General features: G+C 39.8%; 3 protein-coding genes across 3 annotated transcripts in view; 2 read left to right on the top strand and 1 right to left on the bottom strand.

The window, feature by feature from the left end:
- Window positions 1–18,864, top strand: part of LOC143031926 (uncharacterized) — a 493,007-nt gene that overhangs the window by 294,476 nt on the left and 179,667 nt on the right. The gene's annotated exons all lie outside the window — the stretch shown is intronic.
- On the top strand, window positions 11,665–12,279 carry LOC143030457 (uncharacterized). Its single transcript, XM_076193606.1, has one exon. The coding sequence runs from the start codon at window positions 11,665–11,667 to the stop codon at window positions 12,277–12,279; it is 615 nt and encodes a 204-aa protein (XP_076049721.1).
- The window catches only part of LOC143031923 (uncharacterized), a 142,575-nt gene continuing 140,199 nt past the window's right edge, over window positions 16,489–18,864 (bottom strand). Inside the window, exon 2 of the mRNA XM_076196295.1 lies at window positions 16,489–18,302. Coding sequence (XP_076052410.1) covers window positions 16,492–17,814 — 1,323 coding nt within the window. The 5' untranslated portion in view covers window positions 17,815–18,302 and the 3' untranslated portion in view covers window positions 16,489–16,491. The remainder of the gene's footprint in view (window positions 18,303–18,864) is intronic.

Genomic DNA, 18,864 nt, shown 5'->3' with positions numbered 1-18,864 from the left:
TTTGAGTAAGTTAGTCACGCAAGAATGTTTCCATTTGAATCCATGCTGGCTATCATTTATCAAACAGTTACTTTCTAAATGATGTTCGATAGCATCTCTGATGATAGTTTCCATCATTTTTCCTATGATTGAAGTCAAACCTATAGGCCTATAGTTATTTGGTTTCTTTTTGTCACTTTTTTATATGGGAATAACGTTAGCTAGTTTCCATTCTCTTGGGACATCTCTGGATACTATGGATTTCTTGAAAATAATTTCTAATGGAATTTTTAATTTCCTTTAAGATTCTTGGATGCCAACCGTCAGGCCCTGACGGTTGGCATCCTTAATATTTTCTTTTGTTATATTTATCGTAGTAAGTTTACCCTACACTTTTCACAGGTTTCAGTTTGGAGTTAACTAAGCTGTTTCATTTACGAATACTTAGCAAAATAGTTGTTTAAAATATCACACGTTCCTTCATTTGAATATTCAAGTTGACCATCAGCAGATAATAGTGGGCCAATGTGATTCCTAATAACCTTTTTATCTCTAATGTAACTAGAATTCTCTGGGATTCTCTTTGAATTTATCAGTGATATTCATTTCGTATTGTTGTTTTAGTTTTTTTTTTCGTTTTTTAATCTCTCTGTATTATCACATAACTTTGGTAGTCATTAGGTGCACCCTAACACTTGCATTTCTTATAAGCCTGTTTCTTTTTAGCAATATTTTTTCTGTTTCTTTGTCAAGCAATTTTAGGTAAGCCTCATTTGGGAGGCGTCTGTCCTTAAAGGAGATGTATGAATCATCTTAGTAAGCGTATTTTGAAACATTACCCACATCTGATCTACAGTTCCTTCGCTTAATTTTTCTTCCCAATCTGTAAACTGAAGCTCCTGACGTAGTCCTATGAACTGAGCTTTACTGAAATCGGGTATTTTAGAAAAACAAGCATCTATTTTTCTATTTTTTTTCTCAGCATTTTGAATCTAAGTTGTGATTGCTACTTGCAATAGTTTCACCAACTTCTATATCGGTTATCATGATTTCATGGCTACTGATCAATAGATCGAGTAAATTTCCATGTAATATTTTATTGTGAATTAGAAATACCTCCTAAATTTGGCCTTCCATAAACAAGATAAATGATTAGGGATATATATATATACATATATATATATATATATATATATATATATATATATATATATATATATATATATATATATATATATATATATATATATATATATGCACCAATTTTCTATTTCATGAGTCCTTTGTGTGACAATGACAGACCTGACAGAAATATTTAATATGTATTTTACATTCATGAGATTAATTAATAGCATGTATATATGTATTTGTATATATATTTGTATATGTATATATATTTGTATATATATATATATGTATATGTATATATATATATATATACACACGGAGTTAAACACGACAGCATTTTGGCACTGGTTAATCTTCTTACTGAGATTTTCAATTTTCCTCACAGTATTCTATGACAACCCCCGTACCTGCTCCCTTGTTGTGAAAAACAATCTGCCTGGCAATGGCGGCATATTATCGAGAACCAATGTCATTTATGAATATCGCTGTAAAACTGGGGGCTGCGCACCTCGTAATTCTTCATACATTGGGTTCACGACATGCCAACTGAGTAGACGGTTGTCCCTACATTTACAACAAGGAGCAATTAAACACCACCTCCAATACCACCAGGCTTTAATCGATAGGAAGACAATCGTGGATAACACTAGGATAGTTGCACACTGTGCCAAAATTAAGGAACTAAAAATGCTTGAAGCCATCCACATTAGGGAGAGAGCTCCAATTATTAATATTCAATGTAATATGATTTCCGCCATCCCACTATTTAATTCTTCCACGAGATTTGCAGCCCAACAACAGCAACACCCACCTCCTTCCTCTCCCCCTCCCCCTCCTACACCTCACCAACCCCCACATGACCAGCGTGGTGACCCAGCGAGAAGACCTACCTTACCTGACTCCCCCCCTCTCCCTCCTCCTCCCCCTCCTCCTCCCCCTTCCCTTCCAAGACGTAGTGTCCGGCTACGTAACGGATCACGAACCATGCACCGTTCCCAAGCGGCCCATATTTAAACCCATGTTGTCTGTACACCATTGTCAATTGTGAATCATGTAGCTTTGAAAATTGTGACTTTTCTCTTGTAACTATTCTGAAGATGACTCCCTGAAGTCGAAACGTTAAATTAAATATGGAAGAATTTGGAAGGCTTGTATTTGCCCACCCTCCTGAAATGAGACCTACTGTGAGGAAAATTGAAAATCTCAGTAAGAAGATTAACCAGTGCCAAAATGCTGTCGTGTTTAACTCCGTGTGTATTAGTGAGAATCTGCGCCCTAAATATACAATATATATGTATATACATGTATATATATGCATATATATACATATATATATATATATATATATATATATATATATATATATATATATATGATGAAGGTGGAAAAAGAAGTCACGGGTCTAGTTCCGAGTTACTGAGTTTATTCCTGACCGGTTTCGCTCTATGCTTCTTCAGAGGAATGTGACTCTGGAGTGAAGCTGGCGGTATACATAGTCTGAGTAAGACCGCGTTCCCTCCTTGGAGGTGGGTTACTTTTGGTTGTACAATGGTTTTTAATACAATGAACAATAGTGATAATAAAGTATACAATAAATTGTTGTGATGTTATTACAAAACAGCTCCGGTGTGTGTGGAATGTTGATCGAGGGTGTAACATTGTAAGTGAAGTGAGTGGTGTAGAAATGTGTGAATCCTAAAAAGTGTCATATGATAACTTATAGTATCAAATAATATAATAATATGAATATCCAGATAAATAAAATGAATGAAATAAAATGAAAATACAAATACAAATATAAATAAAAATATAAAGAAATAAAAAAATGAAAAATAAAAATAAAAATAAAAATGAAAATAAAAATAAATAAATAAATAAATAAAAATGTGCTTATTTAAAGTGACATGACATCTCATCGCATATCATTGTGTGACAGAATGTTATAAAAAATATACATACATATATAACAATGAATAGATAAATAAATGCCAAAGAAATATATAGTAAAAATATAAAATGAAAATATAATATATAAAAATAAAAATAAAAATGAAAATACGAACTGACCGGCCTCAAGCCCTCAACCCAGGGAGCGCGGACGTTTGGGCACCGGATGGATTTTGTCGTTCTATGTGGGCGCTGTTCTGGGGCAGGTTCTTATGGCTGCGTATTGAGCTGTGAATTTTTCCCATTTAATATCCCCTACTTTTTGGTTGATGTTGGCATTGGTTGTTATATATAGGGCTTCAATCACCTTCCTTTGTCTTTTTGATAGACCTTTCTTTACTACCTCTGCCTGTTGCCAGTCGGGAAGATGTCCTTCCTGATCCACGTGGCCCACCATCGCGTTTGAGAGGCGGTGGTACCTTAGGTCCGCCTTGTGCTCTTTTATTCTGGTATGTAGGCCCCTGTGACTCTCACCATAATATGACTTGTCACAGTTGCCACATGGGATCCTATATATGACGCTGAGGTCGTTTGTTGTTTTTGATGTTGGTGTTACAACAAACGACCTCAGCGTCATATATAGGATCCCATGTGGCAACTGTGACAAGTCATATTATGGTGAGAGTCACAGGGGCCTACATACCAGAATAAAAGAGCACAAGGCGGACCTAAGGTACCACCGCCTCTCAAACGCGATGGTGGGCCACGTGGATCAGGAAGGACATCTTCCCGACTGGCAACAGGCAGAGGTAGTAAAGGTCTATCAAAAAGACAAAGGAAGGTGATTGAAGCCCTATATATAACAACCAATGCCAACATCAACCAAAAAGTAGGGGATATTAAATGGGAACAATTCACAGCTCAATACGCAGCCATAAGAACCTGCCCCAGAACAGCGCCCACATAGAACGACAAAATCCATCCGGTGCCCAAACGTCCGCGCTCCCTGGGTTGAGGGCTTGAGGCCGGTCAGTTCGTATTTTCATTTTTATTTTTATTTTTATATATTATATTTTAATTCTATATTTTTACTATATATTTCTTTGGCATTTATTTATCTATTCATTGTTATATATGTATGTATATTTTTTATAACATTCTGTCACACAATGATATGCGATGAGATGTCATGTCACTTTAAATAAGCACATTTTTATTTATTTATTTATTTTTATTTTCATTTTTATTTTTATTTTTTTTTATTTTTTTATTTCTTTATATTTTTATTTATATTTGTATTTGTATTTTCATTTTATTTCATTCATTTTATTTATCTGGATATTTATATTATTATATTATTTAATACTATAAGTTATCATATGACACTTTTTAGGAGTCACACATTTCTACACCACTCACTTCACTTACAATGTTACACCCTCGATCAACATTCCACACACACCGGAGCTGTTTTGTAATAACATCACAACAATTTATTGTATACTTTATTATCACTATTGTTCATTGTATTAAAAACCATTGTACAACCAAACGTAACCCACCTCCAAGGAGGGAACGCGGTCTTACTCAGACTATGTATACCGCCAGCTTCACTCCAGAGTCACATTCCTCTGAAGAAGCATAGAGCGAAACCGGTCAGGAATAAACTCAGTAACTCGGAACTAGACCCGTGACTTCTTTTTCCACCTTCATCAACTTGTCACAATGTACCAACATATATATATATATATATATATATATATATATATATATATATATATATATATATATATGTGTGTGTGTGTGTGTGTTAGTCCAGACATCGTCAGGTGACGCAGCTGGGGGGCCGTTGTCTTGGGTTAAGTTGACATATATTGAATTTCTGAAAGCATCTAGTTTTCTCGAGTCTTTCAGACAGCTGATGTTTAGCTTTTTTGAAGGACATGTGCGCTGAACGGGGGACGAATTCTAAGATTTAGCTTGCAGACCAGCATAGTATGATCTGTTGAGCATTCTGCCTCTCTCATTGCACGTGTAATATGAACATCCTTCTGGTTACTCTGCTTTGTTATCATAAAATCAATCCTATGCCCATGTTTGGACCGTGGGTGAGTCCAAGTGGTTTTGTATTTGTTCTTAAGTTGAAACGTAGTGTTGGTGACTACGAGGTTAAGTTCTGAGCAGAGTGTTAGCAGTCGAAGGCCATTGTTGTTCATTTTTCCCACCCCGTGTTTGCCAATGACACGTGGCCATAAGTGGGCTTGCTTTCCTACCCTTGCATTGAAATCACCGAGCAGCAGAATTTTGTCCTCTTTAGGTATTGCAGTTAGTGTTGAGTGTAAGGATTCAGAGAATGCATTTTTTTGTTCTTCGCTGGAGTCTAGTGTCGGGGCATATGCACTAATCAAGGTTATGCAGCGGTGTTTTGCAAGAGGTATACGCCATGTCATTAACCTTGGAGATATACCAGTTGTAGACTATGTTACTTTTTCAAGTAATTTGGTGCGTATGGCAAAACCAACTCCATGAATTTTCCGTACGTTTTCTTCATAGCCTTTCCAGTAGAACGTTATTCCTTCACCAACTTCTGTTAAATTATCTTCGCCTGGTAGTCTTGTTTCACTTAGTGCCGCGATATCGACATCATATCGATTCAGGACATGGGCTAACAAAGCTGTTCTACGTCGAGGTCTAGTTTGGGGTTCAGTGTCTAGTAGGGTTCTAATGTTCCACTCTGCAACTTTGAATGGTGTCTCTGTTTTCTGGATTTTTCGACCGCAGTAAGGGATGCCTTGGCAGACGCGGTTCTTCTGCTCAGGTTGCTGAAGGGCTGTCCTTTTTTAAACCGAGGCTTATTCACGGTCCTTCCCGTTCTCGGGTGAGCAGTGAGGCTTTCGTTTCTGGCTGCTCAGTCATGTTGAGAGTACACGAAAGCTGAGCCAGCCCTAATGCCACCCAGCTAGCGGCGATCACCTCAACACCGCCCACGTGCAGGAATCAAGCTCGCAGCTCCCAGCCACATTCATGGCCTGCCACTTACACCCTATCCTGTCGCCGAGGGACTTTTGGTGATAAATGAGGAGGGGCGATGAGGATGAATGGGGTGAGTGAAGCTGTGCTTGCGCAATGAATAGATTAACGCGGAGAAGGGCTTGCTCTGGGGCCGTCCCCATAGCTCGGCCTCACACAGAGTTGATGGTGGCAAGAGTTAATCGGGACGACCATCGACTGTGAGAGATTGCAGAGGTCTGCCGGACATCCAGTCTGTTGGTAGACGCCCTATGTGGGACCCCACTCACAGCTTTTTCGTTAGAGGTTGGCTCCTGTAGACCTATCCCAACCAAGGGTAGCCCACAGGTCATGTGGGATTACTTTAGCTGAGGGGAGAATTCTCCTTACAGCTACCCTCACCTGGCTTAGCCTGCTGGTCGAGCAGTTTACCGGGATGTGGCCGCTGGACTAACATTCACTCCACACTGAAACAATGTGCAAAAGAAACTCTTGGCTTCAGAAAACGCCACCACAAAGATTGGTTTTGTGAAAGTGCAAAGGATATACAAAAAAGAAAAAAAGAAAAAAAAAAGACAATACGAAATGAACATCGCTGAGAAATCCAAAGAGAATCCCAAAGAATTCTATAGTTACATTAGAGATAAAAAGGTTGTTAGGAATCACATTGGTCCACTATTATCTGCTGACGGTCAACTTGAATATTCAAATGAAGGAATGTGTAATATCTTAAACAATTATTTTAGCTCGGTATTCGTAAACGAAACACCTCAAAGTGAATTCCAAACTGAAACCTGTGAAAAGTCTAGGGTAAACTTACTACGGTAAATATAACAAAAGAAAAAATTAAAAGGTGTATAGACAAACTCAAAGTTAATAAAACACCAGGGCCTGACGGTTGGCATCCAAGAATCTTAAAGAAAATGAAAAATGAGATTGTTGTTCCATTAGAAATTATTTTCAAGAAATCCATCATATCCGGAGAATGGAAGCTAGCTAACGTTACTCCCATATTCAAAAAAGGTGACAAAAAGAAACCAAATAACTATAGGCCTATAAGTTTGACTTCAATCGTAGGAAAAATAATGGAAACTATCATCAGAGATGCTATCGAACATCATTTAGAAAGTAACCGTTTGATAAATGATAGCCAGCATGGTTTCAGACGGAAACGTTCTTGCGTGACTAACTTACTCGAATTCTACAACACAGTTATCTCGAATTATGACAGAAGAAACAATATAGATTTAGTATATCTAGACTTTGCAAAAGCTTTTGATACCGTCCCACACGAAGGACTACTTACTAAATTAGCTTTGCATGGAATAAGTGGTAGCCTATTAGGTTGGACTAGTAATTGGTTGAATGGTCGAAAACAGAGAGTTGTTTTAAATGGAAAAACTTCTGGATGGAAAAAGTGTTGCAAGTGGAGTTCCTCAGGGTTCCGTTCTTGGGGCACTTCTATTCATAGTATATATAAATTATATAGACCATGGACTAAAATCTACTGTTTCCAAATTTGCTGATGATACAAAACTGTGCGGAGTGGCAAATGATCACTCAAACCAATTAGATATTCAAGAAGATTTAGATCAATTACAGCAATGGTCTGAAAAGTGGCTAATGAAATTTAACATAAGTAAATGCAAGGTAATGCACATAGGTAAAATAACAGTAAGTACGATTACAAGTTATTTGGAAATTCGTTAACAAAAGTGGATAGTGAAAAAGATCTCGGCGTAATTATCAGTAACGACCTCAAATCATCCAAGCAGTGTATTTCAGCCTCTGAGAAAGCAAATAAGATTCTAGGACTGATTGCGCGATCTTTTGATTTCAAAAGTCCATCACTCATTAACAAACTATATAAATCGTTAGTTCGTCCACATTTGGAATATGCTGTTTCCGTATGGTCACCGAATCTCATTAAAGACATTGACTGGAAAAGTACAACGGCGAGCCACAAAACTGATCCCAAATATCAAAAATAAATCATACGAAAATCGACTAAAACATATGAATCTGTTTTCCCTAAAAAAGCGTAGACTCAGAGGTGACTTGATACAGGTCCTTAAAATTCTAAAGGGAATTCACAACATCAGAAGTGACAAAATTTTTACATTGAATGAGAATCAGACAAGAAACAATGGTCTCAAACTGTCCGGAAATAGATTCAATTTGGAAGTAGGTAGAAACAACTTTGCCAACCGTGTAGTTAATGAATGGAATAAACTTCCTGCACAGGTAGTGCAATGTAGTTTAGTTCGAAGCTTTAAGAATCATTTAGATAAATACCTAAGTAAGATGCTGTAATGATTATGATTTATCTTATATTATCTGTTTTTGTTTTATCATTTGTCTGTCTGATTTTCATTTATTATTAGTTATATGTCAATTTATTATTTACTATTTACCTGTTTGTTTATTATTTAACTATACCTATGCATTTATTTATGTATTTTAATTGTTATTTACATTATCATAGTTTTTATTTATTATTTTATTATTAATATATTTTTTTCCGCATTCGACCTAGATATGGAACAAAAGGTCTCCTGTCGGCATGTTCCGCCTTTGTAAAAAATTCTATCTCAGAAAAACAAAGCCCATGATGCTTGGCTCTCAAACCCAAACTCCACAGAACTGAAACAAACGTTTCAAAACCTAAGAAAAGAAACACAACTCAAGCTTCGTGATATGGAAATAAATGGTGGATCAACCAGGCGAAGGATCTGCAATACCTTGCTAACAGTAATGGCCAGCATGGGTTTTACAACGGTTTGAAGGCAATCTACGGGCCCCAAAAACGCAATCTAGTCCCTGTCAGATCACAAGAAGGTAACCTTCTAAAAGATAAATCCGGCTTTCTTAACCGATGGACGCAGCACTTCCAAATCCTATCAAATCACAAAAACCCTATAACACAAAATATCTTGGATGAAATCCCTCTGACACCTCTAGCAAATGAGATGGATGTACCACCCACCTTTAAAGAAACTACAAAGCCATTAAATCCTTAAAGAATAATAAAGCGCCCGGCCCGGACGGCCTGCCCTCACAATTGTACAAAGAAGGCGGTTATTTCCCACATCTAAAGATACATGAGCTCATACTGCTCATTTGGAACTCAGAAATAGTTCCAGCTGAATTTCTGAAATCAGACATCATAACAATATACAAAAAGAAAGGAGATTGAGCACATTGTGAAAACAGCAGAGGAATCTCTCTTTTGGTAGTAGCCTCCAAGATTTTGACAAGAATTATGATGATCAGATTATGCCAGCATATATCCGAGAGCACATTACCAGAAACGCAATGCGGGTTTCGCAACGATCGCAGCACATGCGACATGATATTCTGTGTAAGGCAACTACAGGAGAAATGCAACGAGCAAAAAAGACCTATAGATAGCTTTCATCCATCTCCAGAAAGCCTTTGACACCATCAATAGGGAGTTGCTATGGACTGTTTTAGAAAAGTTTGGTACCCCTCCAAAACTTCTCTCAATACTAAACTAAATGATATGTCAGCTAGCTACAGTGCTTGCCTCAGGAGAGAGATCACCCCCTTTCAACATTGAAGTGGGTGTTAAACAAGGGTGCGTTATTGCCCCAGTAATTTTCAATATTTTCATATCTACCATCACCATGATGAGTGAGGAAAACGGAGGAGAAATAAGGAAGGATGAAGTGAAGGCAGCTGTTAAGATGATGAAAGCAGGTAAGGCACCTGGTCTGGATGGATGCCAAGCAGAATGTCTCAAAAAAGGAGGTACAGTGATGGTGGACTGCTTGGTGAGGTTATTTAATGTTTGCTGGAGAGAAGGTAGAGTGCCGGAGGACTGGAGGAGTGCTTGTATAGTTCCACTTTACAAGGGAAAGGGGGACAAGTGTGAATATAGTAGTTTAAGAGGGATTAGCTTGTTAAGTGTAGTTGGGAAGGCTTATGGGAGGATCTTGATTGAGAGGATTAGGAGAGGAACAGAAGGAGTAATTGGTGAGGAACAGTGTGGATTTAGGACAGGTAGAGGTTGTGTAGATCAGATTTTTGTGGTAAGACAGATATGTGAGAAAGCTATAGGAAAGGGGAAGGATGTTTTTTGGGTCTTTATGGATCTGGAAAAGGCTTACGACAGGGTAGACAGAAAGGCACTGTGGGAGGTTATGCAGATATACGGGATAGGAGGAAAGCTTCTGGGAGCTGTCAAGAGTTTCTATGAGAGTAGTAGAGCTTGTGTCAGGATTAGAAATGGAGAGAGTGAGTGGTTTGAGGTAAAGGTGGGACTTCGTCAAGGATGCGTTATGTCACCCTGGCTGTTCAACTTATACATGGATGGGGTAGTTCGAGAGGTAAATGCAAGGGTAGTGGGTCAGGGATTGGAGATGGTTAAGGAAAATGGAGAAAAGTGGGAGGTGAGCCAGCTGTTGTTTGCGGACGACACTGCGCTTGTGGCAGGATCGGAGTTGGGATTGAGGAAGTTGGTGACAGAGTTTGGGAGAGTGTGTGATAGAAGAAAGCTGAAGATAAATGTGGGTAAAAGTAAGGTGATGAGATGTACAAGGGGTGAAAGTGGCAGTAATCTGGAAGTGAGCATTAAGGGAGAGCAACTGGAGGAAGTGGATAGTTTTAGATACTTGGGTGCAAATGTGGCAGGAAAAGGTGGAGTAAAGGTGGAGGTAGAATGTAGATTGAGAGAAGCGAGTAAATGCCTTGGTGAATTTAAAAAGTGTAATGAGGAATAGAAATTTGGGAATGGATGCTAAGAGGAGACTGTATGAAGGAGTGATTGTGCCAACAGCACTGTATGGAGCAGAAACATGGAACATAAGAGAGGAAGAGAGAAGGAGCTTGAATGTGTTTGAGATGAAGTGTCTGAGAAGTATGATGGGGGTTACTAGGCTAGATAGAGTGAGAAATGAGGAGGTGAGGAGGAGAACAGGGGTGGAAAGGGAGCTGGGTGATAGGGTTGATGAAAGAGTATTAGGATGGTTTGGACACGTGGAAAGAATGAGTGAAGAAAGACTAGTAAAGGAGGTATGGAAGGCAGATGTGGAGGGAGTGAATATGAGGGGACGTCCTAGGATGAGATGGATGGATGGGGTAAAGGGGGCTTTGGGGAAGAGGGGAATGTCTGTTGAGGAAGGACGGGAGAGGACAGAGGACAGGAGTGAATGGAGAATGGTTGTATATGGAAGATGTTGTGATGCATGAGGTGGAATGGACGGGGGGATGGGGGGTGAGGTAGTGTGTGTGAGCAAAATTTTGACGCAGCCTGAAGGGATTTCTCCCCGTCCTCTCCTTTATATGGGGGGGACGGAGAGGGGGGGTCGCCGATTTATGAAGCGGCCTTGCTGTGGATGTGCTGTGTCTTGCGACACTGGTTTTGACCCAGGGCAGTGGACAAGGTGCAGGGATGACCCGTCATCTAGGAGGTGCTAAGATGGGAGGGAGGGTGGAGGGGTGTGGAGTTTTTTCAGGGATGGAATGGGTGTGAATGATTTTATGCCTTTTCCTTTTTGGCTACCTCCCTTATAAGGGGGAAAAGGCCTTGGTATATGTATGTATGTATGTACCATCACCATACATACATACATTAAACAGGTAACAAACTTTAAATATTTAGGAAGCATCGTCTCCGAAAAACATAGTATAGACAAAGAGATGTGCAACAGAATAAACCAAGTCTCTGCAGCCTTTGGAAAACTGCGCTCAAGGGTCTTTTTTAATGATAACCTCAAACTAGACACGAAGATGGCAGTTTATACTGCTGTACGTACATCAACCCTACTTTACAGTGCCGAAACATGGACTGCTTACAGAGAGCATATAAAACAATTAGAGGCATTTCACATAAGCAGCCTGCAAAAGATCTTTAAACTATCGTGGAAAGACAAGATTCCCCACACTGAAATCCTTCAACGTGCCGGCACAACCACAATTGAAACAATGCTAGCAAAATGGCAATTGCGACGGACAAGGCACACCATTCGCTTGAGCGATGACAGACTACCCCGACAAATCTTATATGGCCAACTCCCCCAAGGACATCGTAAACAAGGGGCACCGATGAAACGCTATAAAGATCAAATAAAGACAACTCTAAAAAGATGTCAAATTGACCATCAAGCACTTGAAGGCAAAGCCAGTGATCGTCCACCTTGGAGGTCAACATGTAAGGAAGTTCTGTCACACCTAGAGGAGCCCATCTTTAATGAGAGGCGAGAAGACAACGACGCCATAATCCAACAGTTCAACAACAAAACAACCCTGGAATAGAATGTCATCTATGTGGAAGAGTGTGTGGATCACGCAAGTACAGTAAACTCGCGCTTATCCGAACGCGTTTTAACCGAATAATCTCATTAACCGAATATTTTCTCAATACGGTAGCCATCGCTTCAACCGAACGTATTTGGATCTCAACCTAACATTCAAACACCCCGCCGCCTCTTCCGCCACCCCCGCAAGCTTCACCAAGTGCTCACACGGTGTCAGCACACTCCATGTTTACACCTGATAGGCTGTTTCTACTCTATAGAATATGTTTATGAACTATTATAAGCATTTCCATATGTATGTTAAGTTTACAGGTACGAATATTGCAGCGGACATAACCGCATAAAACTCTACGGTAATGAAACATACAAAGTAGGATTAACCTAACATTTCGGTTAATCGGACATTTCTAATTCCCCCTTGGAGTTCGGATAAGTGGAAGTTTACTGTATTTATAAAAGTAAGTCCGGTACTAATTCTCAATTTTGAGTCTACCTTCTTATTTCTCCTCTCTTTTGTTTTCGGCATTCACACACTTTTTATACACATCTAAATTAATTCAATTTCCATGTAATTTGTAGCTTATACGAACTTATCCAAATGACATTCTCCTAAACAGTGTCTAAGTTTGTTTTTTATTCAATTCATTGGACTAAATCCTCATATCCATCAACTTTTCCAAGTCTCAGAACTTCATTCTGAAGAGCAACTAAATATTTCTGTAGCCTCAGCAAGAAAATCATGACAGTTAAGACAAAGGGTAGTAACATGTCCACTACCAGATGAAAAATCACATTGACCATTCTTGTACTTCATCCTCAGGGAAACTGTCCTGTAAATGGGTGTAACATTTTTCATTATTTCATCCAGCCATTCTTCACTTGCAGTTCTTTTTCACTTCACACCCTTTGCTTCATTTGAATCTGACAACAAGATCCACCAGTTCTATGCAATTCTGTTATTTGTATATATTTTTTTTACATTTGTAAATTTAAAAATAGCTACAGATTACAACCATATCTGTGTGCACTACTTACCGAACATAGTTGTTGCTTTGTTTTGTTTCCTGTTGCTTACTTTTCAATTGAAGAACAAAGTTGGGATGGATCTTTCCAACAGCTCCCTTCTATCTTAATTATTATGATTTTTTCTTTGGCATTGCTTCAATGTTCCTCTACTATTCCAATGACTTTTAGTAGCCATTTTTTCATCAGTATATTCATTGCTCCTTTAGTTATTCTTGAAATGTAGGTTTCTGCAGGAAATAACAGTGATTTTCTTTTCCAAATGGAATTTGAAACATAAAAAAAAAAAATGAGATTGTATCAAGTATTCAGACTTTTTAATTTGAGGGTACAAAACTAATAACATGCTTCTTGATTTATTTCATTGGATTGAACTAGTACTGGTGATGTACAACTGCTGAACATACAAAAGATCTCCAAACTGTGTGTAAAATTATGAAATTGTACACTTACATTTCAAAAGTCATTGACAGATTCTCAAAATCACATTCCTTTTGTTTTGAATTCATTGTTATGAAATTAAAGGATTAGTATCTTAAATTACAATATTTTGATTTAATTTTCAAAACCTTATGCACACACTTTTTTCCTTTGTACGCTAGTTGTGAAATGTGTGCACAAACGCATGCACAAATCTTATGGGGAATATTTTTCATCACACAGGTCACACTGGAATGGCTTCTTTCCTGTATGAGATGATTGAGACCTCCTTTGTGAGAAAGCACAATGACACAGGTCACAGTGGAAAAGCTACTGTCCTGAATTTACCTAGTTGTTTTTTATGGGAGGAGAGCTATGCTTATAGTGACCTGCTTTTGTATCTTTCAGCATCCAGTTTGATCTTAAATTCTTGTATAGTTTTTGCACTGTTTCTTTCATTGGGGGAACCTGTCTCTCTGTCCTTGTTCCCAATTTTGTGAGTTTTCAATTAAGGGGAGATCACATGATATTTGAGGTGATTCTTTTGTGATGCAGTGCACAGGAATGGTTTCTCTCCATTGTGGGTCCTCATATGCATTGCGAGAGAACCCTTTTGTGAGAAAGTTGCACCACACATGTTGCACATGAGAGGCTTTCCTGTGTGGGTCCTCATATGTTTTGTGAGAGATCTCTTCTGAAAGCTATATCATACAAGAATGGCTCTTCTCCATTGTGGGTCATTATGTACTGTCATAGTCACACTGGATAGGCTTCTCTCCTGTGTGAGTCATCATATACTTTCTGAGATAACCCTTTTGTGTGAAAGCAGAATCGCACATGTCACATTGGAAAAGCTTCTCTCCTGTGTGCAAGATTCCCCTTACATGAGAAAGCAGAATCATACATGTCGCATTGGAAAGACTTGCCTCTTGTGTGGGTCCTCGTATGCTGTGTAAGAGAACTCTTTCCTGAAAAAGTAGAATCACAGAACTCTTTTGTGGGAAAGTAGAATTGCACAGGTCACAGTGGAAAGACTTCTCTCTTGTGCGGGTCCTCATATGCTGTATGAGGGAACCCTTTACTGAGAAAACATAATAGCACAGCTCACACTAGAAAGGCCGCCCATCTGCATAGGTCTTCAAATATTGTGTGAGAAACCTTTAATAAGAAACAAGGATTCACAAAGGTCATACTGGAAAGGCTATTCTCCTGTGTGGATCATATGTTTTTTGAAGTGATTCTTTTGTGAGAAAGCTGCATTGTACAGGTTGCACCACAATGGCTTCTCTCCAATGTGGGTCCTCATGTGCTTTCTAGAACAATTTTGTGAGAAACCAGAACCACACAGATCACATTGGAAAGTCTTCTCTCACGCGTGGGCCTCATATGTTTTGTGAGATAACCCTTTCATGAGAAAGCAGAATCACACATCATAAAGGAATTGTTTCATTCCTATGGATCATCATGTGATATTTGAGGTAATTCTTTTATGAGAAAGCTTCATTACAAAGGTCACATTAGAAAGGCTTCTCTAGTATGGGTCCTCGTATGCTTTGTGAGATTAATCTTTAGTGAGAAAGCAGAATTGCACAGGACACACTGGAGAGGCTTCTCTCCTATGTGGGCCCTCATATGTTTTGTGAGATGACCCTTATGTGAGAAAGCAGAAGCACAGAGGTCACACTGAATAGGTTCTCTCCTGTGTGGGTTTGAGATTACCCTTATGTAAGAAATCAAATCCACACAGGTCACACTGGATAGGCTTCTCTTCTGTATGGATCATCATAGATTACCATTTTGTGAGAAAACAGAATCTCAGAGGTCGCACTAAAAAGGCTTCTATCCTGTGTGGTTCTTCACATGCTGTATGAGATTATTCTTATATGAGAAAACAGAACCACAGAGGTCACACTGGAAAGGCTTCTCTCCTGTGTGGGTCCTGATATGCCATGTGATATGACCCTTTTTTGAGAAAGCAGATTCACACAGGTCACACTGAAAATGCTTCTCTCCTGTGTGGGTCTTCATATGCTGTGTAATTTGACCCTTTTCTGAGAAAGCAGAATCACACAGGCCACACTGGAAAGGCTTCTCTCCTGTGTGGGTCCTCATGTGACGTGCAAGAGTTACCTTTTCTGAGAAGGCAGAATCACACAGGCCACACTGGAAAGGCTTCTCTCCTGTGTGGGTCCTCATATGACGTGCAAGAGAAGCCTTTTCTGAGAAAGCAGAATCACACAGGCCACACTGGAAAGGCTTCTCTCCTGTGTGGGTCCTCATACGACGTGCAAGAGATCCCTTTTCTGAGAATGCAGAATCACACAGGCCACACTGGAAAGGCTTCTCTCCTGTGTGGGTCCTCATATGCCGTATGAGATGACCCTTTTTTGAGAAAGCAGAATCACACAGGCCACACTGGAAAGGCTTCTCTCCTGTGTGGGTCCTCATACGACGTGCAAGAGAACCCTTTTCTGAGAATGCAGAATCACACAGGCCACACTGGAAAGGCTTCTCTCCTGTGTGGGTCCTCATATGCCGTATGAGATGACCCTTTTTTGAGAAAGCAGAATCACACAGGCCACACTGGAAAGGCTTCTCTCCTGTGTGGATCTTCATATGATGTGTGAGATTACCCTTTTTTTGAGAAAGCAGAATCACACAGGTCACACTGGAAAGGCTTCTCTCCTGTGTGGGTCTTCATATGCTGTGTGAGAGAACCCTTTTCTGAGAAAGCAGAATCACACAGGTCACAATGGAAAGGCTTCTCTCATGTGTGGGTCCTCATATGCCGTATGAGATGACACTTTTGTGAGAAAGCGGATTCACACAGGTCACACTGGAAAGGCTTGTCTCCTGTGTGGGTCTTCATATGATGTGTGAGATTACCCTTTTTTGAGAAAGCAGTATCACACAGGCCACACTGGAAAGGCTTCTCTCCTGTGTGGGTCTTCATATGCTGTGTGAGATTACCCTTTTTTGAGAAAGCAGAATCACACAGGCCACACTGGAAAGGCTTCTCTCCTGTGTGGGTCCTCATATGACGTGCAAGAGAAGCCTTTTCTGAGAAAGCAGAATGACACAGGTCACACTGGAAAGGCTTTTCTCCTGTGTGGGTCCTCATATGACGTGCAAGAGAACCCTTTTCTGAGAATGCAGAATCACACAGGCCACACTGGAAAGGCTTCTCTCCTGTGTGGGTCCTCATATGCCGTATGAGATGACCCTTTTTTGAGAAAGCAGAATCACACAGGCCACACTGGAAAGGCTTCTCTCCTGTGTGGGTCTTCATATGATGTGTGAGATTACCCTTTTTTGAGAAAGCAGAATCACACAGGCCACACTGGAAAGGCTTCTCTCCTGTGTGGGTTCTCATATGCTCTGTGAGGTGACCCTTTTTTGAGAAAGCAGAATCACACAGGTCACACTGGAAAGGCTTCTCTCCTGTGTGGTTCTTCATATGCTGTGTGAGAGAACCCTTTTCTGAGAAAGCAGAATCACACAGGTCACAATGGAAAGGCTTCTCTCCTGTGTGGGTCCTCATATGCCGTATGAGATGACACTTTTGTGAGAAAGCGGATTCACACAGGTCACACTGGAAAGGCTTGTCTCCTGTGTGGGTCTTCATATGATGTGTGAGATTACCCTTTTTTGAGAAAGCAGTATCACACAGGCCACACTGGAAAGGCTTCTCTCCTGTGTGGGTCTTCATATGCTGTGTGAGATGACCCTTTTTTGAGAAAGCAGAATCACACAGGCCACACTGGAGAGGCTTCTCTCCTGTGTGGGTCCTCATATGACGTGCAAGAGAAGCCTTTTCTGAGAAAGCAGAATCACACAGGCCACACTGGAAAGGCTTCTCTCCTGTGTGGGTCCTCATACGACGTGCAAGAGAACCCTTTTCTGAGAATGCAGAATCACACAGGCCACACTGGAAAGGCTTCTCTCCTGTGTGGGTCCTCATATGCCGTATGAGATGACCCTTTTTTGAGAGAGCAGAATCACACAGGCCACACTGGAAAGGCTTCTCTCCTGTGTGGCTCCTCATATACTGTGTGAGAGAACCCTTCTCCGAGAAAGCAGAAACGCACATTCACACACAAAAGGCTTCTCTCTTGTGTGCCTCCTTGCATGCTTTCTGAGAGCATCATTTTTTGAGAAAGCTGAATCACACAAGTCACAATGGAAAGGCTTCTCTTCTGTGTGGGCCATCAAGTTATTTCTAAGGTGACAGTTTTGTGTGAAAGCTTTATCTCACAGGTCACACTGGAATGGCTTTTCTCGAATGTGGGTTATCATATGAAATTTGAAGCAATTCTTTTGTCAGAAAGCTATATTACACAGATCACATTGGAAAGGCTTCACTCCTGTGTGGCTCATCATATGCTTTGTAAGAGAACCCTTTTGTGAAAAGGCACAACTTTACAGGTCACAATGGAAAGGCTTCCCTCCAGTGTGGGTCAACATGTGATATCTAAAATGATTAGTGATATAATTATGCCACTGGGTCCTTTTCATTGTATGACAAGTATGAAATCTGTAGATAGCTCTTCCAAAGAAGTGATGATATTTACCCTCATCCTGAAAAAATGGAATTATATTATTGACATCTATCTCTGAAGGTGTGCAATATATTCTAATAGGACAGTGGAAGTTTTGTGCACAAACTCTCTCATACTCAAGTTTGTACCTAAACCAACCATTCGTACATGCCATGACCTATCATAAAATAGGGTGAAACACTAACAGATATGGAGCTATCATATATTCCATTCTACTTTTTCATTAGAAATATGAAAATCATCCTATAGCTTCATGCATACTCATTCACCCACAAGCACAATATCTCAAATATTGCTCTAGCTTTTTCATCATGTCATGAGATTTGGAAGCTGGCCCCAACAGTCATATTTTAATATAACTTCATAGCATTCCATGTTTGGGCTCACAAGACCTGAATCTAAACCAACTCAAGGAAGGTTTATTCAGTTCATCTGACTCAAATAAGTTACACAAGTCACATCGTTTAAGACACACAAACCACACTTTAGAGTGGACATCTAGAATGAGCTCTGGAGTGCAGTGCTTTTTCGATAAGTTGGAGGAATCACCTAGGTGGTGACATACTGGGATAGGGGAGCTT

Source organism: Oratosquilla oratoria, chromosome 12 (assembly GCF_046742065.1).
Source record: "Oratosquilla oratoria isolate Oo_2021 chromosome 12, ASM4674206v1, whole genome shotgun sequence".
Classification (NCBI taxonomy): Eukaryota; Metazoa; Arthropoda; class Malacostraca; order Stomatopoda; family Squillidae; genus Oratosquilla; species Oratosquilla oratoria.
This window is presented reverse-complemented; position numbering and strand designations above follow the sequence as displayed.

Bases quoted from the DNA above. Each gene is read 5' to 3' on its own strand.
- LOC143030457 (XM_076193606.1), top strand. From the start codon at position 11,665: ATGTGCAACAGAATAAACCAAGTCTCTGCAGCCTTTGGAAAACTGCGC.